This window comes from Hylaeus volcanicus, chromosome 5, assembly GCF_026283585.1.
Source record: "Hylaeus volcanicus isolate JK05 chromosome 5, UHH_iyHylVolc1.0_haploid, whole genome shotgun sequence".
In the NCBI taxonomy this organism is placed as follows: Eukaryota; Metazoa; Arthropoda; class Insecta; order Hymenoptera; family Colletidae; genus Hylaeus; species Hylaeus volcanicus.
The window spans coordinates 29,405,617-29,428,460 of record NC_071980.1 but is presented as its reverse complement, the minus strand read 5'-3'; the positions used below and the strand labels follow the sequence as shown (position 1 = coordinate 29,428,460).

Here is a 22,844-nt window from a genome sequence, read left to right as displayed (position 1 = left end):
AAGTGACGTAATAAAAACGGTTGGAACTAAATTGTAGGTCAAGGGGATTTTTTCCTTATAAATGGAGAAGATCCATGGAAATTTTCATATGTCGAATAAAACGTGATATATAATCAAATTTAATTGTTTACGAATATATGGACGATTTATTTTGAAATTCAGAAAAACAGTAATCCCTTCACTAATATGTATCCAAAACCAGCCAGTATATTCAACATTTTAAACCATCCTACTGTTTTCTTTTATTTCGTTCTACAACTTAACTTGTCACAAATTTCTGCCCGTGGCTTTGCTAACGTGAATATCGGTTTAAACTATTAAAAAAAAAAGAGAGAAAAAATAGAGGTAACCGTGACAAAAAAATACGCTCTCTCCTCTGCCTCGCCCGGCCAATATCGATCATATTTTTTTTCACAACCTGACACACAGTTGACGATTCTCTGAGTTGAATAAATGGTTGAACACTTCACGAATTTTATCGAGATACGTTTGAGGCATTTATCGTTACAGTGAAACTTGTCGTTACTCTGATTAATATTTTTCTATCCTGGTCAAGTTGCTCGCGTGAAAATTATTCGAAAGATGGAATGTCAAAAATGGTTGTTTTCTAGCTTGTACCATTTCTTAGCAAACCACTCAAGTAGAACAAACAGTCTAAGTATAAGAAACAGTAACGTCTACGTTAATCACTTTCAATGCACGTTAGGGGTTACACGATAGGGAGCAATTCGACCCGCGTCACAGAGGATGGAAAATGGAAAATACGACCGTCTTATTTTCCAACGCGCAGAGGGTGCAACCGCTAGCGTCGCGATAGGAGGCTATCTCATCGGGACGCTTTTGATCAGGACACGTAAAGCCAGGAAATAAACGCGTCCTTTGGTAAAAATTTATTCCACGACAGGTAATACATAAGAATTAGACGTTATCACATAGCCGGGTATAAGTATCACAAAAAAGATATATTACAAAGAATTTTACACGCTACGTCGCGACGTCGTCGAAGATTTTTCGCATAATCGAAAATGAAATCGTTGCGCGCGAATAAAATTTGGCTTCACGTTAACATGAATCATTCACTTGTTTCCTAGTACCAGTAACGGATCCACCATGATACTAATTAAACCAACATATTTCCAACATATTTGTTGAGAGTTTTTCCTAGTAAAAGGTTGTGTATGCGCGGTTTTCCACTGTTTAGATTTTTATATTTTTAACATATCCTTCGATTTTCTAGCTTTCGAAGCAGTCCTCGCAGATAATAATAGGAGGCAGTATATATATTTTCACGAAACGTTTTAGAAGAGGATTGTCCCAAAGCAATTAACTTCTAAAGCCCCTATAAGTCTAGATCCGCCACAGGTTGTCACAGTTTCCCGTGTTCTTCGACCAACCACTACAATTATCGAACCTGTCAACAATTAATTTCAGTTTCAATGAAGTTCAACGTCGACGTAGCATTCCGAGGACAAACGACGAATACATGAAGTCGGTTCAACGAAGGTTTTTTTTTTTATTCGTTCTTTTCATTTTCCGTTTTCATCGATTCCTATCCTAAGGTTATAAAAAGACCGTGAGACTAGCAAGACTCTTCTTAACTAGGAGCTTAAAGTACCTTCTTCGAAATCATTTATTGTTTCCTATCGCTCAAGGCAGTTTCCACTAGCGTGGAATTCGAGGTATTGACCGCGCGATATCGTTTACTTGTCGCAAAAAATTTATTTAGGAACATTTGCCTACTATCGACGCCCGTGTCTTTCGAGAGAAAAAAAAAAGAAAACGTCACCGACAAAATTCACCTTCGATTTCGTTGAAGAACACAAGAGTATTCACCTAGCGCGGTGAAAAGACGACCGATCGATCCTTGTTTGCATAACACTGACGTCGAACGTTTTATGGCGATTTAAGTGACGTTCGAGGGGTCGACCCTGACCAGTCTTATCTATGAACAAGAAAGTCGATGGGAGTTTTGTCGACCCTGGAGCAATGCGGGAAATACGTTTGAATTTATTGAAATTCAAGATGGGGAACAGAGTGAAGGCGACCACACGTTGCAGTTTAATTGTGAGAGTGCATGTGTACTCAATTATGAATAGTAATGATTATTGGTCGATTGCTGTGATCAACTGATTTTCACGATTAAAACAGAAAGTTCTTTGCTTGAGGCTTGGAAATTACGTAAGATAATTTCAAATGGACAATGGGGTCTGCTACAGAGTCGCTGCTTCCACTTTCTCCCCCATCTTCAATTTTCCTAAACCTCCAATTTCCTGCTGTCGAAGTCTCCAGAAATTAAAATCCTCGTATCGCTCCAAACCTATGCATCCAAAGTAACCAAAGTATCGTTCTAATCTACGAAGATTTAAAAAAATATTCGTCCGCGTCCTTTCGTCGTCGTAAATCGTGGCTGTCGGCGTTCCTTTCCCTCGAAAGCTCGATTCGGCGATATTTTACCACCGTATAGTCCCGTTACGTAAGTCTTTATACGCGGAGGCTGTTATCACACCGTGGCTTTGCGCATAGCTATCGAGGAAACGCGAGTCACGTATCGCTGACGTCGATTTCTTCTCAACGATAGCGTTGCCCTCGACGACGTGCTTCGATTCCACCCTATGACCGCCATTGAGAGCGCCGTTCTTGAGCCTGTTGCTGCCTATTAAAGGATAATTGGGTCCTTTTAACGAGGACGACACCTGCACCTTGTTCACGTCGCCAGCGTTATTCCTTAAAATCAGTCGATGATCCAGGCTGCTCCCTGTTCGGCACGCCAGCACCGATTGTTCATCGACACGTGGAGGCAACGTCTGATTTAAGTAGTTTCGAATAGCCTGGCTCCTAGAGGTGGAGAGGTACGAAGCTGATAGGGATTCAGCGCTGTTAACATTGCTGCTGGTGTTCTTGTTACTGCCAGACCTGAGAGAGTAGCCTATGCTGTTGTCAGAGGTTCTCGCCAAGTACTTCGTCTGAAGGCTGTTGGGACTGTCGTAGGAGAAGCTCTTCCTTCGGTCCTCCTCGCGCCAGTTGGTGTCTGATGAGCATTCTGCGGATCCACGGACCTGCTTGCAGTTCCTTCGCGTTTTTGTTCGACCCAGTTGGCTTAATTGACAGGATCTGCCTCCTGGTGCGCACTGAAATTCGGGAGGAGGGGGAGGGGGAAAGGGGTTGTTGAAATGCAAAGTTTTATTAAGTACTGTAGAACAATTGTGACGAGCTTCCAGGGGTCGAGACCCCTTTCAGAGTTTAATTTAATCGGATGATAATTAGATGAGTAGATCGATAATTTGCAGTGACTACGGAAGAAAAATATTGTCGTACCTGGGTAGTATCGGTAGGTTTGCACGCATGGCGAACAGAAAGTAAGTGCACGATCAAATATTCACGTGCAAAACTGATAAAATCAATGATGAAATGAGCCGTTCGCTGTAATAAGATTAAGCGAAAGTCGACAGTTGAGAACTAAATCAACTGTAAATAATAGGTAGAAAAGTGCGTGGGGTCGAACGAAATACCGGAAATCCTGCTGAATTCGCGGCCAACTGTCGCAAAGAATGAAAGGAATAACAGAATGAAAGAAAAGCACGTCGGTTCCATGTGCGATAAGCGTGAATTGTGGGACGTATAAATGGTTACAGTACCTAAATGAATCCCACGTGACACGTAGCCTGCAACGATAGAATCGTCTGTTTACTCTTGCGCACAGACGATCAATTTTTTAAGCAATTATTTTCGTTACAATTTTTATTATAATCGGTGACCCATCACGATGACCTTCACTAATCAAGTAACGCATTGAAGACACGATTGTGTTTCCAAAAATTCAAAGGTGCAATCGTGTTTCGATGTACACAGTGCTTCCGATTAGCCGTTATTTTTTTTTTTTTTTTTTTTTTATCGTCAAATAGTGTAGGCGTTGGCGTCGAGGCGTCAAACGAAATAGGAATGGCTCGAGCCAGTTTACTTACCACCGCTTGGTCCGACTGTATGGAACGCTGAGATTTGGACAGTTGTTGCTGGTTGATGTGGAGACAGCTTTTCGTTGTACTCGGTGTGAAATTACTGGCGTTGTTGTTGATTAAATTGTACGTGTACTGGGTCGCCACGTTCTTGGCTAGAAGACGTTAGAACGATTATATGAACCGGTAGCGTTTACAACTTTAGTTTGGACAGTAACAGGAGCTGTTCTTTTTCTTTAAAATTGTTGCAAATAACGATAGTAAGTGAAAGTGTGCTCCTATCACCAAAAAATGAAGACGATGTTTATTTAAGGGGGATACTTACCAGATGGTCGAAGATTCCTGACGATGTTCTGCGTTTGCGGCTCCATAGACGTACTTATCGTCCTCGTCTTCGTAATCCTTTCACCGCTGTCGATTTGCGGCTGCCGCAACGTTTTTCTACTCTGCAGCTGGCCTCGCGCTGAAACCGAAAGTGGATCGTTTAATGCTATTATCGTTCGATCCATTAAAAAAAAATAAGGAGCTAACAATAAGTTTTATTTCTGTATTTTTTTATGCTTGGTTCTACTTGTATAAATTATATGTACATTTGATAACAGCAGTACCCTCTAAACACGAGGGTTCGTACGCGTCGCTTTTGCCTCTCTCTTTCCGTAAATCTTGGTAAGAGTGAGCAAGATTTTTGCCAACAACCGCGTCGCCCTGGCCAATGACAGGGCTGTTGGTTTCCTTCCTGATGTGCTCCGAAAGTCGCCTGATCCTTGACTTGGACCTATCGAACATCAATTGTATGTACTATAAAGCAGCGTATTCTGAAAAGTCAGTATTTCATTCGAGAATTACTCACATATTTTTATGCTTTCGACGCTTTTCGTCCATCATCGAATATAATTTATTTCTGTACTCGTCGACGGAGAGCTGCACATCGTCGCTGAGCAACGGCACCACGCTCGATCCTCGCTCTGGTTCGTTGCTTCTTTGATGAAAGCTGGAGAAGAAGTAAATATTAACGCGAATATCAATGGAAGTTTATTCCCCTTTTAAATTCATGAAGAACGGTTCGTCTCCAACGGATGTTTTGTTCCAATTTACGAATCTACGCCTCGGAGGTCTAGATTCTAAAATTTACCTTCCAAATAGATCATAGGTATTATTGCTCCCCTTTTAATACCACCTACATTAACCTGACATTCCTTCAGAAGGAAGGGTTATTTTAGGAATCCTGTTTCCCTTTATAAAACATATTTAACGAAATTCAGCCACGTCTGGGTCAAAGGGGAGTGTGATCATATTAAAGAAATGATTCAGGAACTTTTTACACTCTATTTGGAGCAGATCGATAAATCCGTTTGATGGATGTACGCACTCGGCCACGTAGGGGTGCTCCAGAGCCTCCACAGCCGTTAATCTATGATTGGGGTTGAAGAGTATCAAATTACTGATAAGGCCCAAGGCCTCCTTCGACACCCCAGGCAGTATATCCTTCAAAGAACGCCTTGGTCCACTCGGTGTCTTCTCCAATAGATTAGTTCCGTATCCAGCGCTGACCGAAATCAGATCTGAGGAAGAACATTGGTCGAAAAACGTGGAAAGTTTAACAACTATCCATTTCGTCGCAGAGTTACCTTCTTTGGTAGGTGACGGGAGTGTGGCCATTATTCTTTCGACCTGGTTTATCGTCGAGGAACCGGGAAACAATGGTTTTCCAAGTAACATCTCCCCGAGGATGCATCCCAACGACCACATATCTATGCCCTTCGTGTACCTGAACAACGTTGGCACACAGAGGGCCATTAAAAGACAGAGCCAAAGATCTTATGCCTGCAGTAACCTAAATGTGCTCCAACGATTATCCTTCCACAAGATAGATGCAAGATAATTCCACATGGGAAAGAATGTTTATTAGGGTAGCCAAAAAGTTCGTTTGGATTTTAACACACAAATAGCGATTTTTCTTAACAGTTCTGAGCTATAAAACCTACAGTCTAGAGTCGAGAGAGAGAGAGAGAGAGAGAGAGAGAGACTTTCAAGTGTACCTCTTTGAAGCAACGAGTATTTCTGGGGCGCGATACCAGCGAGTGGCGACGTAATCCGTGAGGGTAGGATCGCTGGCAGTTTCGCCATCGCCCTCGCCGATCTGGGTAACCGATCTCGCCAGTCCGAAGTCGGCGATTTTACAATGACATTTGGCGTTCAGTAGAACGTTCGACGGCTGTAACAAACATTACAACAGTCGGTTTGATGCTGCAAGGCAGTGTATTCAATCTCGATTCGGGACGATAAGATAGCACAAGGTTCAATTGGCAACGATTCAAAAAGAAGGACGAACAAACCTCTTCGAAAAAATGAAAAATCTCCAAAACCATCGAGTCTGTATAGTCAAAGCAGGATGGATCGACTAACCTTGAGGTCCCTGTGTATCACGTTCCCCGAGTGAATGTATTTGATCGCCTTAAACAGCTGATACATAATGTAGACTTTATGGATGTCCTGCAGGATGTTGCCCTTCTTAATGACGTTGTGGAGATCGGTTTCTGGGAAAACGGGCCGAAACGTGTTTCAGCCCAAAATGTCTGAGAATCGCCGCGGCACGTGACCTTTTTGTGAATCCTTCTTCGGACCGGATAAAACTCACCCATGTACTCGAACACGAGATAAATGTCCCGGTCGTTGTTCGCCTTGTGAAGACCTAGCAGTCGTACGATGTTCTCGTGATTGGCGAATGATTGCAGGAACATTATCTCACGGAACGTGCGCTGCGCGTCGGTCTGGTTCCGGAAAGCGTCGAATATCTTCTTCACCGCCACCGTTTCCCGGTTTTTCTTATCTATCGCCTTCCATACGATCCCGTACGCCTGTCGAACGACGGGATACGTGGTCTCAGGATTTGCGACAGTGTGAACAATAAATAATGATGACGCGACGCAGTGGCGAATTAAAATTCCTACTGGACGCAAGATGGGAATTTAAGGGAAGCTGAATAAATAAATGAATTGAAATTTGTACTCGACGCAAGATGGAAATCCTTACTATGTTACACGTAACTTTTTCAAGAAATTAATGAAAATTTAATAGTTTAATGGACTATACTTTAAAGGAAGCTGAATAAATGGAAATTAGCTGCATTCCGTAGGAGTGATAGTGAAGTGTTCACACTACCGATAACAATAAAAATGTTAGACAAAATGTTTATCTCGATTTCCTCAAAGAAACATTACACTGTAGTGCGGACAAATTTAATCCTGAAGAGCCATTCAGCTTTCAATGAGAAAACTTCCGTAAGATAGGAAAAGATAGGGTACAAGTGGTTATTACACTACATCACATAGATAACAAACGAGTGGTTATTACATAATATCTTGAAACAACTCTATATGCCCTGAAGATTTAGATTATAGATTAGAACAGTGATTTCCTAGCTTTTTACTATCACGACGCACTTAGGAGAGACTAACATTTACAAGGACGCTTTTAAAAATCCTGGATATCGTACTAATATTACGCAGAACAACATTAATATTCCAGATATAAACAAATTTTTCTTCGACCTTTTTAATCCTCTACCGTAATTATTCCCCTCACAATCACCGTAAAATTGAATTATCCAAATAATTGTGTTATTATATTTCATGAAGCTCATTTGCAGGCACAAATTTGTTTCCGTTAATTGTTCTTGTAAATTTTTCATGCGTTCGTTCCCCGTTGTATACGTCAACGATAAATACGGTTTTATTGGAATTAAAATTTCAGCCACATAACGAAAATTGGCGTTCAATGCTGTATACCGAATATTTTGAAAACAATTTTACTGGAATATTTAATGAAACAAAGATTTATTCGGAATTATCGATGCCCAGCTATAGTTCTTAGCAGTGTGCACAAGTGCACAAACACGTGGCGAATAAATTAATAGATTTTTAAATATTTAGCTATCTATAGCCTAGTTCGAAAACTGGGAACCATTGTCGTCGACAGTTGTTTGTTACTACTCTCCCGTTGCTCGTTGTCATGATTATCACTGTTAATAGCTCAACTATCGATTTAGATACTTGCCAACGATGTAGCTACCACGACAACTGTTATTGACAATTGCGTACACTTGTCTCTTTTCTAGGATGTTCGCTCTGTCCTATAAATACCATTATCGCCATGCATATGCCAAGAAATGTTTTCTTAATATACAATAAAAATAACACCCGTGTTATAAAAAGAGTGTTGTAAAAATAACACTTGTAAAAATAAACTAGAAAACAATTCTTTTTTTATTGGAAACTGATAGCACCCTCGGTCACATTCTATTTATTTTTATTATCAAATATAGCAGCGTTTTATTCTCCAATTTACAGGACCGTCGACGTATACTATTACTGAATCTATCAATCTACGTAACGAACAATGACACTCTTGTGTTAACTTAATTCTTCTACATTTTAATTAATTTTACAATATAAATCTACCCCAGAAGTATCGTTGCTGCAACTGTCTACATTTCTTCTGTTTTATATTCAAGCCCATGTGAAAATGAATGACGAAGCCATACGAACAAAATTTTATATACTTAAAGACTTAATCAAGACTAAATTACCCTCTTTTAAAAGCATAATCAAGTGCTTAATTAAACAATACCTCAAAAAAACAATTCGAGAAGAACAACCTGCACATAAAACCCAGCAAAGAAGAATAAGTAAAACTATTTCAAACTACCATAAACTAACTGCTATATTCCGAGTGTGTAATTCTGAACCAATCTTGAAATGCACTCCTATCAATCCCTAAAAATTCTTGAGGACCAACAGACCGGTGAATATCAATGAAAAATCAAAATAATTACCCCCTTTCCGAGTCGTCGAACGATGTCATAATTTCTGGTGACGTGCGTGTCGAGCTCGAGGACCTTTTCGTTGGTGTTTTTCCCAGACATCGTGACGAGACCTTGAGCACAGTCGAGCTTCACGAATCGGAAGCTTACGGTGACCCGCGCGATTGAAGACGTACGAAAATTTTCAGACGGAGACGGTGTTCACGGACGGCAACTCATTCACATCTTTGCACATCAGGAAGGAAGCTCCACTCGAACAGTTTTTTCATTCACCCTTTGACACATCAATGTGGCTATGTTTGTAGAATTCATAGCAATCACCATGACGACAATGGTCAATGCTACTCACGGTTACCAACGACATTGCGTGACCGCCTAACCACGGTAAGACCCTATTACCGAGTTGGACAGTGATCGTTTCGTGATTACTTTTCTCACAGGCGCCCGCAATTTGCAGATTAAACGGTAATGAAATTAGAGTAGAGATCTCGAATAAAAATGAATTGATAATCGTGAAATATTTTAAGGATGAGAAGATAGCTTGGAACCACTGAAATACAGCTGTTTCCGGTTGCCAACGGAAGGGGGACTCGAGCACCTGGTACCCCCTATCCTTTTAAATCCATAACTGATTGTAATTCACTTAATGTAAACGACTATGTACAGTGTACCACGTTTACTCATCAATAGTATACGTATACAGTATAAGTATACTGCTACATGTCTGAAATTAGAGAGGGAAGGGACAAATTAATTTATCGATATAATTAGCCTTAATCGTATTTTAATAGTTGTCATTGTCAAAAATGGTAGCCAAAGCAAATAACGAGACAACCGCAAGAAAGAAAGGAATTGATGGAAGCAGTTCGTTGTTTAAGTATAAGAACATATTTTTCATTTTCATCATCAAGTCTGATACAAACTGTGGCCAATACTACGAATCTCGTTCGACATTTACACGCTTGACGGCTACGTTCGTAAAAGAATACAGTAGTTTGTTATTTGTAACGTTAAAACAATTCTCAACATGCGTGGATCGTCAAGATTCCTACGATATCTAAGGTCGACTATGTGCGAGTAACAAATAAACTTGAAAACAAAACGTACTATGAACAATATTTTCATTTCCTCGAGTGCTATATCTTGAAATGCATCCTGGTCCCGAAGACGGTTACATATACTCTACGGAATATAGCACGACTAATAAAAGTGCATTAATTACAAAATAGAGATGAGCGTATCAACGGTTATCTAATAATTAGCTTCTGTGCGGAGGATACTCCGAGAGCTCGGAGCAAGTCTGTCGCTCAAATGTCGTAAGGAACCCCGCAAGGCTGCATTAAAAATAAATTGTATTCTCTCTTAATAACAGTAATAAACTCTCGCGAGATACTTCGTTTCGCGTTATATGGAACCACAGCTCCTTGGGGAACAGATTGTACATAATCCTGGAAAAATGTCAACAATTCTGTATCCCCATAGAAATCCTTAAGTACTTTTTTTGTGTTTTGTTTCTTTTAAATTTAATGTTAGAATATATGGGCTCCTGCTTTTTCAGGCAGCCCGCTTTGACAGTCAATACACGTATCGTTCACTTCCTGGGTTGCTGTATAACAATGGGACGAGAACAATGCATGGGACGAGCATCATGGGTTGGTTTAGGTTTTTCATGGAAGATTTGGACAGCTTCTGGAGGAAAATCTGCATTTCCCTTGGCGGGAAATCCACTGATCATGATAGTCTTCGGTGGGCTGAAACAAAATTAAAATTTTGACAATTATTTAAAACTATCATTTTTAAAGAGTAATATTCTCCCTAAATACGTTGTTCTTGTTGAAATACAGTGGTTTCATTTCATAAAAGATCAATGTATTTACAACCATATTGCACCATGTTACGTGCGTAATACGGTTAATGACGTTTATCAAAAATATGGCAGATATCGCGAACGAGGCTATACGAACTTTTGGCCATAAACAATTGCTATCTAATCATGTTTTGCTTCTTTATCGAACGATCGAACGTCTAACACGTCCTTTTGCGCAATGATAGTTGTTTCTTTAAGATCGGATACAGAGTTCTCCTTATGGTGAACTTGAAGATTGCTTACCTACTCGACGGTTTACTTTCATCCGCATCCTTGATCGTCTTTATTTCCCGATCTTCTTTCGGTGATTTATGCTGGGTAATCCTCATACCTCCAGCTTTTACTGAACAGAAAAACAATAAACTAATAATTTCATCGCGAAACGGTTAAATTATCGGATGGCCTTGAAATTGTCCAGACAGGTGCACAACGACGTCACTCGACGGACCGTGTAAACACGTTAATCTTTTCAATTGGTTTCAAAGGATATTATTGTATTTGTTTTATTTACCCGCGGGAGGGTGGCCACCCTTGAGTTTGGAATCCTCTGGACTCGACATTTATGCGTCAAATAACAAAAACAAGATTACTTGGCTCCAGCGAATATACGTTTTGCTTGTTGCGCTACGACACCAATCACACTGATTCGATGGCGGCCAGCGATGCAATAATGAGCAATGGCAGGCAATAGCAGTGGGGAGGTCGTCTTCCAGGCATGCATGTCTGGCTGCATGTTCCTTTCCCCCGTATCTTTGTATTGTATTTTCATTACATCCGTGTGAAACGCTGAGTCAAATGCTTATCTGCGCTTATCCCCCCAGGAGGCATTTTACAGTTCGTGCTGTTTGAAGAGATCCATGATACAAAACACGACCCCTTCTCTTTCTCGACGTGCATTTCTACTTGTTGCGCGTCTATAACGCTAGATGGGGATACTCTAAAGCTTTGAAATACAGACAAATGACATTATTATACGGTTAATCGTATCTATAGTTATTTACAAACTGTCTGAAAAATGTAAGAGGAAATTACTGTTAATGATTGCATAACTGATTCAAATTTCGCGCGGATTCTACGGTCATCCTGTTCGCTATCTAGCGGTAAACAGAACGAACTAATTTTCGGAGTTTAGTCAGCGCCTCTATCGGGAAAACGCTCAAGTTCGTCCTCCATTAGTTCTTATTTTCACTGTTAGATGGCGTTATTTTCAAAGTATTTACCGACGCCTGTTGGTAAGTTACCATCATGTCGGTAAAACAAAACAGTATAAATGGCGCCATCTAGCGATGGCAGCTGGAACTATTCGAGGACAAACTTGCGCGTTTTCCCGATAGAGGCGCTGACCAAACTCCAATTTTGTCGATGCACATCTGTGCACAGTAGTTGAGTGGAAAGTGGTGGAAATCTGTAGACGCGAAATGGCGGCGCCGCGTTACGTTCATGAAACACTGTTTTTGAACGATAATTTACGAAATATCTTAAATAGTGTATAAAAATTGAGTAGATAAATCAGTTTCAACATGTCTGCTCAAGAGCTTTCTACAGTTATTCAACCATCAGCGACCGAGGGTGAAGAGAATAATGCACCCTCGTCCCAGCCGATTGTGGGCATTATTTACCCTCCACCGGAGGTTAGAAGTATCCTTTGACTATTTGACTCGTCTTATAGATAAAGTACAATCTTTAGATCCGTTCGGCACATTCGTAACAATTGTAATAGCAACGCCAATTGTTACATTAATACGTATAATTAATACGTAATACATCGATATGGAGTCAAGCATTCGTGTGTTTTTCTTTATGTAAAAATTTAGATATTGTCGACAAAACCGCCAGTTTCGTGGCTAGAAATGGACCAGAATTTGAATCAAGGATCAGACAGAATGAACTTGGAAATCCAAAGTTTAATTTCTTAAACTTTGGTGATCCGTACCATGCGTATTATCAGCACAAAGTAAAAGAATTTAAAGAAGGGAAAGGTCAAGAACCATCCATAGGAGCAGGACTGGGAAAAACAGTTAATCTTATAGCTCATCAAAAGCAACAAGAAATTTTGAAACAAGTAGAGCAACTATTTATTCCGAAAGATCCACCTGCTGAGTTTGAGTTCATTGCAGACCCACCTTCTATTTCAGCTTTGGACCTGTATGTGCAAATTAATTCTTTCTTTACAGTGTAATTATGCAATGTACATGCTATATTTCAAATGCAATAATATTTTTATTTCAGGGACATTGTAAAGCTGACAGCACAATTTGTGGCACGTAATGGTCGTCAATTCCTAACAAATTTGATGAATAGAGAACAGCGTAACTTTCAGTTTGATTTCTTACGCCCTCAGCATTCCTTGTTCCAGTATTTCACAAAACTCTTGGAACAGTATACAAAGGTGAAGCCAAATTCATTTACCTACAATCTCAAATTATTTTCTAATTACACATTTAAATAATCTTGGATTTACAGGTATTAATTCCGCCTAAGGACCTGTTGCCGCGTCTTCGCGATGAAGCAGCCAATATGGATAAAATTTTGGAGCAAGTTAAATATCGCGCAGAGTGGTTAAAGTATCAAGAAGCACAAAGACGTAAAGAAGAAGAAGAATTGGAACGTGAAAGGGTTGCTTACGCGCAAATTGACTGGCATGATTTCGTCGTTGTAGAGACCGTGGATTATCAGCAATTCGAAGTTGGTAATTTCCCTGCGCCTACAACTCCTGACGAAGTCGGCGCTCGGGTGCTCATGCAGGAAAGGATAGAAGAAGGTGAAGATGTCGAAATGCAAATCGACAGCGACGGAGAGGATGACATGCAGAATCGTACAGAAGGCGAGAAGGATCGCGCAAAGGACAATAATCAAGTGCAAGATATGGAGGAAGATTCAAGCGACGAGGATGACGTGTCACCTCCGGGTGACACGCATAAGAAAGATTCAAAGCCGCGCGATAGCAATAGCATGCAGCCTCCACCATTACCACCTACTCCAGGAAATGTCGTAGTGAAGAAAGGCTACGATCCTAAGCAACATGGAAACAAAACTGTACGTCCTGTTGCTCCTGACGAATACTTGATATCTCCGATCACGGGAGAGCGTATACCCGCTAGTAAAGTTCAAGAACACATGCGAATTGGGTTGTTGGATCCACGTTGGGTGGAACAAAGAGATAAGCATCTCGATAAGTTAGCGCAAGAGACAGTATTTGCACCTGGTACAGCGATCGAGGCTAGTTTGAAACAACTAGCTGAAAGACGTACCGATATCTTCGGTGTCGGCGACGAGGAAACCGCTATCGGTAAGAAGATCGGAGAAGAGGACAAGAAGAAGGACGACAAGGTTACCTGGGACGGACACACATCGAGCGTCGAAGCGGCGACCAGGGCTGCTAGAGCGAATATTACTCTGGAGGAACAGATTCATCAGATACATAAAGTTAAGGGACTTCTTCCGGATGAAGAGAAAGAAAAGATTGGACCGAAACCTGCCAATCGCGCGGCAGAATTGTCACACATGGCTGCAGCCGCTTCGAAACCTCAAGCGACGTTGAAAGCACCACCTAAGCCGCCAGCTCCGAAACCAGTGCCGGTTCCAACGCAACCACCACCACCGCCAACTATGAGTATGCCCGCTATGGGTATTCCTCAGCCAATGATGCCACAACCACCAATGATGATGATGGCTCCTATGCCTCCTATTCGACCACCGCCGCTTATGAGTAAGTAATATTGTACGTTTGGCCTCTTGAGATTTCATCCGTTATCTTTTATTTTTACTTTGTTTTAAGCGCCAGCAATGTCACCGTTTATGCCAACTCCGCCACCTATGCAACCACCTATGGCATCTGTAAGTAGTTACAATGTAAGGTGACATTTGATTATTATATACCTAATCAATTACTCTCCACTGCTACTCAAAAATTGAGATAATTTTCTACTTGCCAGATGGGATTAAAGCATCCATCTGAACCTATGGAAGAGGAACCTCAGACTAAGAAGTTACGAACAGAAGATTCGTTAGTACCTGAACAACAGTTCTTGGCTAGGAATAAGGGTCCTGTTCAATTGAATATTGCCGTGCCAATGATGACAGAGAAAGCGGAATGGAAGTTGAACGGACAGACATTAAATATCACCTTGCAAGTGAGCGACTCTGTAGCGACCATGAAGGCTCTCATACATGAACAAACTGGCATGCCGCCTGGTAAACAGAAGTTACAGTACGAGGTAGAAGACAAATTATATATGCTTTAAAATTTTCATTTGTCGTCTCGTATGTTATGATAAATAAATATTCTTTTATTTTTAGGGAATGTTTTTTAAAGACAGCAATTCTCTGGCATATTATAATTTGACATCTGGTAACGTAATCAACCTCCTACCAAAGGAAAGAGGCGGCCGGAAGAAGTAAAGATTATGTTAATATGCCTTATATACTGCGGAATTTAAGAGATAATTATTAATCAATGCAACAATCAATTGAAATAAATAAAAGGCACCTTTAATTAAATTAAATTTTATTTTTCCCTATAATTCCCTATAATTTTTCATTGATTTTATGTAGCAATAAATAAAGATTTAATAAATTAAACTATAATAAAATTTGTAAATATACACAAAATTAGTTGGCATTTAAAAAATTGCACTTAATTTTACCTTGTAATTTTATCGGTAAAGCATTAGCAATTTGTATTTAGCCATATTATGCGGTGAAACATTCGTTGGCTACATATTTAAAGTACAATATTTATTTTTAATCGTTTCTTATAAAGTAGCACGTAATATCCTTAGGAAGAGATTCACGACGATGTTCTTCGTCATTGCTTCGAACATTTTTCATCTGTATATTAAAGTTAATTGAAATTTTAATATTTCAATTTTAAAGGTAGACTTCTAAAAATTGTTTAAAAAATATCATATAAAAATCTATCACGCAGTTGCAGAAATGCTTTCCTATCGTCTATTACTACATATATGCAATATGAAGGCCCCTTCGTTTAACCAGTTTTGTGTGATATACATATAAGCTTTACGCGTTTCAGTTTATACTTTGCTATTTTTTAATTTGGTCCACGATCTTCCGATAACGCGTAACCATCGACTTGTATATCTAAAAGAAAACAGAAGAAACGAGTCGTTTAATACATAGAAAAAAATATTATTCGCATAAGTCTCGTTTACTCAAACTTACGGAATCTGCATCATCGTAAGGACGGCATACGAGCGTTGGTTCAGGCAAGCAGCGTGTTATTTCATCGAAGCTACTCTCATTTCGTAATAAGGCGTGCTTTGCTTGGTAGGCTGCACCTAGCATAGCCGAATTGGCTATTTCCTGTTACATGCAATTATAAAGTCGTTAGAATTACATGTAATTATAAAATCGAAGTAGACAATGTTATTACGATAGTATTACCGATGTATACACTGGTGAATTGAAAACGTCTGAAATTACTTGTAGTATAGCCTTATTTGTAGATGCACCACCCGTTGCAATAATGCGCGTGTTTGGACCTACAAATGACCATTAAAAAAGTTTCAGCGTGCGGCTACATACGTAGTAGCGCCACAACTAATCGTTTTGCTCACCAATAACGAAACCAAAATCCTCGGCATGGGCTCTTTTCGCAACGAATTGACCCTCGATTAGAGCCCTTACTTCTACCTCCTTCGAACTGTACCGAGATATCTCGTCGTTGGCTTTATTAAATCTATGGTCACCGCTGACGAATGGTAAAATTTCTTGTGCGTCGAAGTATAAACCTAAATTCCCAAAATTACCACGCGGTGTACTCTCCAACAGTTCGTTAAAAATCTGCCAAGACCCTTGAGCTGCACTATCGCGTATTCTTTCACGGGTCCGAGATCCATTCTTGAAACTATAAGTTTGCAACTGTTAATTACTTGCCTTTTGGATTACTCACCTGTTTGTTAATACAAGAGAACTGCAAAGTATTAATAAAAATGATTACCAGAGCAGTGCCATATAAGCATTATCGTCGAGGGGATTGCAAAAGACGTGACCTTCCAAGACAGTTTTGGGATTATTCAACCACAAAAACAAAGTATCGCTTGTTCCTAAACTGCAGGCGATATCTCCTTCCTTCAATCTCATACCTGTGCGTTATAAAGCAAACGATAAAAAATTGATTCAGATTATAAGACTGGTCGAACCATCTAGTGTATGGTTACCTATCAGAGAACCAGAATTGTCCCCTGTGAAAGCAATTATTCTGCATGATTCGTCGAAATTGAATCTTTCAACGAAATAGGATGAAATTGGCCCAATGTCGCTATACGAGGAAACAGGTTTGCCTAGTTTCTCTCTTAGATTCGAGCTGCAAGCCTGGCCAAATAGCGATCCACGGTTAAGTAAGCAAAGAAAAAAAAAATGATAATATTAATAATACACGACCGATGTTTGAGAATATTTTACCTCCAACAAAACGTCGTCCCAGTCTTTGGTACGAATATTTAACAAATTCATTCCAGATCCATCTGAGTAATCGATGGGCGCAAAGTCGCCCACAAACAGGGAAGCAAGAAAACTGCTAATTACAGAGATTCTCTGAAAATGATATAAAAGCGTATTAAGAAAAGCTACGCGACGAAGCATACACTCGGCTGCAAACGTATAGTAGCAATCTAGGATGCGTGTTAGTGATGAAAATGCAGTCACATGCCCGCTTAGAATATTATTAGGCGTTAGAAGAACGCATGCGGTTGTCATGTAACCGAGTCATAAATGAAATTATTTATCATTTCCAGAATTTAACAAGTAACGTAGTGTCCTTAATAAATAACTAAAATCTACCTTATCTCCTACCCTTTCACCCTCGAATAATGAAAAAACACAAACGAGACGTTCTCATTCCACGAATTAATTCCAGCCGCTGCATTGCGTTAATATAATAATCATCGGCAAAAGCCACACAATGTTCATACATCTCAACCAACAGATCTACACGTATCGAATACCTCGAGCGATTGTCGTTCTCTTTTTATTGTCAATGAAGCCGGGAGTGTTTTAGTAGGTATACCTCAGTGTTATTGTAAGCCTCGGGCTTCCTGCGCGCTATCCTCGCTATCTGAGGTCCTGAGAATCTTTCGTAGGCCCGAGATCCCGTTATCTCCGCTAATTTCTGCAACCATGTCCCGACAAAATAATCGGTTAGCGTGTCAATTAATTATGAATCGGCCTCTCGCTACGCAATCGTATACAATAGTGACGTAGTTTTCTCTTCCTTGGGCATCGATTGCGAGCAATCGTCGATCGTCGGCAATAAAATCAATGAAATATTCGATTAAACGTGTAAAGGTCAGATGTGTAAGTGTCCACGACGCGACGCCCGTTCAACGAAACTAACGAGTCTAAAAATACCGTGTGGCCAACGAAACGGTACTCTTTTACCTTTTTCTTGGGTTACCATTCCAGCCGTCAACGGGCGTTAAGATATCTTTCGTCTCGACGCGATCAAGGATAACTTAGATATATTCCCTGTCGTTTTCGGTACACGCTGAGTATATTTTGTTGCTTAGTCTACTTTTTTTCTTTTTTTTTTGTTATTAAGCCAAGTATTATATAGGGTGTGTCTATTCACGACACAAGAATAATAACAAAAGTTCAGAGATATTATAGACACGCGTTCTATTTGACCTTGTTCGTGAGTTGCAACCATTTCGGTGTCCCAGAAATTGTTTAGCTTCATAGGAAATGCTCGAAATAGAAACATGCGAACGTTTTACCATAGTACTCGATCTTCCAATATTCCTCCAGCAACTCGTGCAATTGATTACTCAATAAATTGAGATAAAATTGACCCGTTAACCTCCTATTAAGGAAAAGAGAGTGTTATCGATGATTGTATACAAACAGTTTAGTAGAATCAGTTAAGTTCGCTAGCTCAGTTCGTGATTAGGAATTGTCGCCGCACAAAAATGGCCATAACTGGGGAACAAGATCGAACTGAGGAAATGTTTATATGAACTTTTGTCACTGTTTTTGTGTCCTCAATCGTTCGCTGAAGTGGCTCTTCCGTGCATTCTTATTTTCTCCTTACTTTATATTATTTTATTGCGCTCTTATCTTTACATCTACACGTTAATTTTCATTTTTCTTTTTCTCCTTTTCTTTCACTTTCAATATTTTCTTCCGTTCAGTACTCGCATTTCTTAGGGATTCACGAAGAATACTCACTTGAGGACCACCCACGATCTCTTCTAAAATATGACATTCCTTGGTCGTGCTGGAATCCATCCACACGGGAGACGGAGTCACCGAAAACGACGTGACCAACTGCTCGTGCAAGAATTTCGTGGGATTCAATTGTTGCAAGTGATTTCGACTGCCCTTGCCCCAGTAAACTGTGCCATGTTGCTGTGCAATTACGAACAGAGATAATATTATCGTCGCATTTCGTTTAGAGCACTTTGGGAAACATCTCTAATGCCACGAGGTCTACATATACAGCTCGAAAGTACGAACATTGAAAAGATTTTTAAATACTTCTGTTCTACAGGTTCAATGTAAAAATACTCTTTACCTGTGCGCACCCGGAAATGGCGGCTACCTTGCTAAAATCGACACCACAGACGCGTAATTTATCAAGGATCATGTCCAAGGCCTTCACCCACATCAAGGTGGGAGCTACCGCCACGCGTGGTTCGTCTTTCTTTTGAATGACCCCTCCATAAGTTCTAAAAATGGTTGTCGAAGGTGTATTTTTCTTTGCTCCGTTGGATATACAAGAGAATATGCACAGTGGAGCAATAATAATATTCATTGCATGGGTAACGAAGGTCTAATTCTGTATCGATGCATATATAATTAAAATTCGTGGCGAAACGCCCGTTTGAAGACTCATTTGTATCTAATGTAAGAGAATAGTGATAACTATACCTAAACTCCGGCAGATCATTGTCAAATTGCACGCTGGTTTCGCAGAGAACGTTGAGATCATTATCAACGACCACCGCTTTCAGCTACAACGTTGAAAAATATTCGTTAATCGCTTGTTTCGCCTAATTAAATTCATATTACACACCGCGGGACGATTTATCGTCTACGAATCGTATAAATTGCATGCAACGTGACCGCTCGTGAAACTTCATCCACTCGTATCGGTCAATTAGTTACGCTACCCGACGTGTATTTCAAATTTAATTCGGAATTTTATATTCAAAACACTATTTTCGTGGCCCGATCGAATGAATATGCAAACAACTGTCCCCGCGATGGTAAACATGCAGTTCTACACGTGCCGCTTAATATGCAGCCGTTTACATGTGATGGAATAAGAAGCGTGATATATTTCGACGTTCCTAATTGCCGTTATGCAAAACCGTTGTTCGCTTTTAACGGGAGAATTACGCTCGACTCGATGGAATTAACGACCGGATAAAACTCGTGTTCGATGGGAATCGATTAACCCAGTGATTTCCAAACTATTTCGAAATCACTGGATTGGCCCGAAAACCGTTTCAGACGATTATTTATTCCAGAAACTAAAAAGTGTTTCGTAGAACCCAAAGAAAGTCTCGAAAACAGAGACCAAAGCACCAAGTATTATTTATTTATTAATACCATGAATAAAAATTATTTTTAGATTATTAATGATTTATTATAGCCCCCTCATACGGTTGCATAGAATCTCTGAGCTTGTCCCGGGGAGTCTGTATAAAATTTCTATTTGCTCGATTATCTCCTTTAGTTATTTAAGAAGCATTTTGCAATTTCAATTATCTCTTTTCAACCGCCTCTGACATTCCGCATTTTTTCTCGCCAAACAGATACACTCTTCACTCGCGTGTATCGTTTCGTCGCTTGGTGTTATCAACGCATTAGATAATTGTGACCCGGCGCGCGAACGTCACACGCTTCGATACACTTGTTTCGGTCAACGAAGATGCGCTTACAACGAACGTATGCAAATACACCTAATCATCGATTTATCTTCAGCAATCGTAATTAAAATTATGAAACGTAATTTTATATATGTATCTTATATTAAATAGTATAGTGATAATAGTAGACTACACGTAGGAAAGTTAATCAAACTAAAGAAATATTCATACATCCCTACTTTCCATACGATACTCTATATATTTAACAATAAGCTCCCCATATCACATATGTAAATCATAAAACATTTGTAAATTCAAACCTAGAACGAAGAACAAAATCAATCTACGTATAATCTACAGACTATCTCGAAATACGCATTTAAAATTTTCCGCGGCGCTGCACAGATGGCATTACTAATCAATTCCACAAAGATGGACGCAACAGCGTCCCTCTGGTCACGTCGCAACGTTTCGCACTGCTCATGCATCGTCCTTTAGATTCGACGAGAAAGCGTGCTCACGTCAAGGATTAATCGTCCCACAGAGACGTGCGACGCCTGGCGATAAAGCTGTCGAGAAGTTAGGAGACAGTACAACTTACCTGCTGCGTGCTGAGATCGAGCCCTAAGTATGTCGCGTTCGAAGTTGTACCCATATTTAGATCGTTTACCGACGCACAAATGCGACGAAACAAAGAATGGATACGTTGTCAGTGAAAACAGTGAAACGGACGGATACGAACAACGTAAGCACTTCACTACGCGACCATGAGTCGCTTTGATAGTCTAGAAACTAGTGTACGAACGATCTAGTCCATACGCAGCTTGCACTTGCCCTCGGCACGACCCAAGTCATCGTTACGCGCTGTTTCGCGTTCATTGCGACGTAACTTGGCCAAACGGGACTAATCTTATCGTTATTATTAATATTGTCGCTGTTTGTTACGTAAGAATTAACGAACGACGAAACTTGCTCCAGCGTTACTTGTTTTTCACATGTACATGTTACTTCGATATCAAGCGCTGTAGTTTCTCGACGAAGAGGTTAAGTTTCCGTCGATACTGCTCTCTGTGCAGCTGACAGAATCGCAACTAGAATTTTGGCGCAGTTGACAAATTCTCAATATGGCGCCATATTCCGCATATGTTCCTGTACTTGGCAAAATAAATATCGTGATAAAGTAATTACTTTCTCGTGTTTAGACGAGGTTATCATTTATTTAAATATATTTTTTATGTGGCTTTACTATATACATATATAAACATGAGAAAGTAATTACATTGCTTAACAGTAATTTTATGTATCTGAATAGGAAAGCTAGACATAAATCACATAGTTACTCCCGCTAAAGCTTAATTCTTGTTGCAATAGCATTGAACGTGTTGAAAGTAAACACTGCTGATTATGAGATTACATATTATTTATGGTAGGTTATATCAACCAGAAATTCAATTGAACATTATTTACAATGGACTCAAGTATTCTTCGTTACTTGGACTTACGGAGCACCTGGGACTACCATTCTCAAGTCTTTGACAGGGAAATTGTTTAGAGTTCAAATCGCATCGTTTTCAGTAGAAAATTTTGATTTTCCGTAAACATGATCAAATTATAACCGAGTACGAACCCTGTCTTCAAACGTGTCAAAGTAATGGATTAAAACAAGTAGAAAGGGTGGCTCACCACTCTAGGTGCTTGCTTCATTGCCTATGCCTCTGGAAGGGATCATCGAATTTCTTTACCGACGGATCTATCGCGTAGGTGTTGTTGACGTTACCTGCTCTACACCTGCATCAGGTTGGATTCTTATCTAAGGAATAACTCGTTGGATGTTAACGCGATCTAGCGACTGTTACCTGCGTTCACCTCGTAGAATGCAACGTGTCCTTCTAAACATCTTTTGAGAATTAACGTATAGCCCAGCACCTGTAAATATTATTTACAATTTTGGATAATTTAGTAGATACTAAAAAAAATTCTAGAACTCTGTAGAAATTGGTATTGCACGTCTTTAGATTAACTAGCCTTGGGATCCATTCCCTAAATGGTATCCCCGTCAGTGTTCTCCAGTGAGGGGTCGAGGGCAGGCTTTCTCGGTAATTATATTCCCAGGCTCTCGTCGCAGAGTCAGAAATCATTGGACGGCTTCGTGGCTAGGGCCGCTGCGTCGCGAAGGAGAGATTGAAAGAAAAGCTCTGCCAAACGACGAGCCGGAGCCGAGCCAGCGAAAGTTTCGCTCGATTGGCCGTGTCGGTTGGTCCTTCTCGCCGAAGAAGAGCCCTGGCGTCCGAAACTGCTCCGTCCCGACGCCGACGCCGCTGCTGGCGGCTCCTATGCGTCCGTTCCCTCTGATCTCCTTCCTCATCTTCCCC

The 22,844-nt window shown here is 40.2% G+C and overlaps 4 protein-coding genes across 8 annotated transcripts; 1 reads left to right on the top strand and 3 right to left on the bottom strand.

Moving 5' to 3' along the window:
- Positions 1–776: 776 nt before the first annotated feature.
- LOC128877276 (extracellular signal-regulated kinase 2-like) lies at positions 777–9,490 on the bottom strand. 3 transcript variants are annotated; one of them, XM_054124439.1, is made up of 13 exons: positions 8,788–9,490; positions 6,592–6,811; positions 6,360–6,490; positions 5,993–6,168; positions 5,582–5,721; positions 5,323–5,515; positions 4,804–4,944; positions 4,544–4,728; positions 4,279–4,416; positions 3,963–4,108; positions 2,914–3,128; positions 1,800–2,835; positions 777–1,411 (listed from the first exon to the last, which is right to left on the bottom strand). In XM_054124439.1, exons 1-12 carry the CDS (start codon positions 8,875–8,877, stop codon positions 2,451–2,453), a joined length of 2,160 nt encoding a protein of 719 aa, XP_053980414.1. In that variant the 5' UTR covers positions 8,878–9,490; the 3' UTR covers positions 777–1,411; positions 1,800–2,450. The 3 variants fall into 3 exon arrangements, with proteins under 3 accessions (XP_053980414.1, XP_053980413.1, XP_053980416.1); XM_054124438.1 differs by having other exon boundaries at positions 1,834–3,128; XM_054124441.1 differs by lacking the exons at positions 1,800–2,835; positions 2,914–3,128.
- A 389-nt stretch (positions 9,491–9,879) lies between these two features.
- Positions 9,880–11,373, bottom strand: LOC128877290 (death-associated protein 1). Its single transcript, XM_054124467.1, has 3 exons — positions 11,154–11,373; positions 10,886–10,985; positions 9,880–10,526 (listed from the first exon to the last, which is right to left on the bottom strand). Exons 1-3 carry the CDS (start codon positions 11,200–11,202, stop codon positions 10,367–10,369), a joined length of 309 nt encoding a protein of 102 aa, XP_053980442.1. The 5' UTR covers positions 11,203–11,373; the 3' UTR covers positions 9,880–10,366.
- A 648-nt stretch (positions 11,374–12,021) lies between these two features.
- LOC128877275 (splicing factor 3A subunit 1) lies at positions 12,022–15,147 on the top strand. 2 transcript variants are annotated; one of them, XM_054124437.1, is made up of 7 exons: positions 12,022–12,280; positions 12,457–12,787; positions 12,872–13,031; positions 13,106–14,351; positions 14,421–14,479; positions 14,578–14,859; positions 14,942–15,147. In XM_054124437.1, the coding sequence occupies exons 1-7, from the start codon at positions 12,163–12,165 to the stop codon at positions 15,041–15,043; spliced, it is 2,298 nt and encodes a 765-aa protein (XP_053980412.1). In that variant the 5' UTR covers positions 12,022–12,162; the 3' UTR covers positions 15,044–15,147. The 2 variants fall into 2 exon arrangements, with proteins under 2 accessions (XP_053980412.1, XP_053980411.1); XM_054124436.1 differs by having other exon boundaries at positions 14,421–14,494.
- Positions 15,148–15,162: 15 nt separating this feature from the next.
- LOC128877278 (xylulose kinase) lies at positions 15,163–21,661 on the bottom strand. Of its 2 annotated transcripts, XM_054124445.1 has the most exons (12): positions 21,074–21,655; positions 19,529–19,611; positions 19,173–19,326; positions 18,827–19,006; positions 17,670–17,771; positions 17,066–17,197; positions 16,822–16,975; positions 16,602–16,746; positions 16,219–16,508; positions 16,046–16,143; positions 15,824–15,964; positions 15,164–15,742 (listed from the first exon to the last, which is right to left on the bottom strand). In XM_054124445.1, the coding sequence occupies exons 1-12, from the start codon at positions 21,125–21,127 to the stop codon at positions 15,686–15,688; spliced, it is 1,590 nt and encodes a 529-aa protein (XP_053980420.1). In that variant the 5' UTR covers positions 21,128–21,655; the 3' UTR covers positions 15,164–15,685. The 2 variants fall into 2 exon arrangements, with proteins under 2 accessions (XP_053980421.1, XP_053980420.1); XM_054124446.1 differs by lacking the exon at positions 17,670–17,771 and having other exon boundaries at positions 15,163–15,742; positions 21,074–21,661.
- Between the last annotated feature and the right edge of the window lie 1,183 nt (positions 21,662–22,844).

What these genes read in the sequence shown, in the direction of transcription:
- LOC128877276 (XM_054124438.1), bottom strand. Translation starts at nt 8,877, where the DNA reads ATGTCTGGGAAAAACACCAACGAAAAGGTCCTCGAGCTCGACACGCAC. An exon ending in CGTCGAAAGCATAAAAATAT is followed by an intron (nt 4,729 to 4,803) that starts GTGAGTAATTCT and finishes GATGTTCGATAG; the next exon opens with GTCCAAGTCAAGGATCAGGC. An exon ending in GGGTACTGCTGTTATCAAAT is followed by an intron (nt 4,417 to 4,543) that starts GTACATATAATT and finishes TTTCGGTTTCAG; the next exon opens with CGCGAGGCCAGCTGCAGAGT.
- LOC128877290 (XM_054124467.1), bottom strand. Translation starts at nt 11,202, where the DNA reads ATGTCGAGTCCAGAGGATTCCAAACTCAAGGGTGGCCACCCTCCCGCG. An exon ending in GGGTGGCCACCCTCCCGCGG is followed by an intron (nt 10,986 to 11,153) that starts GTAAATAAAACA and finishes TTTTCTGTTCAG; the next exon opens with TAAAAGCTGGAGGTATGAGG. An exon ending in GAAAGTAAACCGTCGAGTAG is followed by an intron (nt 10,527 to 10,885) that starts GTAAGCAATCTT and finishes ATTTTGTTTCAG; the next exon opens with CCCACCGAAGACTATCATGA.
- LOC128877275 (XM_054124436.1), top strand. Translation starts at nt 12,163, where the DNA reads ATGTCTGCTCAAGAGCTTTCTACAGTTATTCAACCATCAGCGACCGAG. An exon ending in TCTTGGAACAGTATACAAAG is followed by an intron (nt 13,032 to 13,105) that starts GTGAAGCCAAAT and finishes TTGGATTTACAG; the next exon opens with GTATTAATTCCGCCTAAGGA. An exon ending in AACAGAAGTTACAGTACGAG is followed by an intron (nt 14,860 to 14,941) that starts GTAGAAGACAAA and finishes TTTTATTTTTAG; the next exon opens with GGAATGTTTTTTAAAGACAG.
- LOC128877278 (XM_054124445.1), bottom strand. Translation starts at nt 21,127, where the DNA reads ATGGGTACAACTTCGAACGCGACATACTTAGGGCTCGATCTCAGCACG. An exon ending in AATGATCTGCCGGAGTTTAG is followed by an intron (nt 19,327 to 19,528) that starts GTATAGTTATCA and finishes AACCATTTTTAG; the next exon opens with AACTTATGGAGGGGTCATTC. An exon ending in AGATCGTGGGTGGTCCTCAA is followed by an intron (nt 17,772 to 18,826) that starts GTGAGTATTCTT and finishes ACATGGTTGCAG; the next exon opens with AAATTAGCGGAGATAACGGG.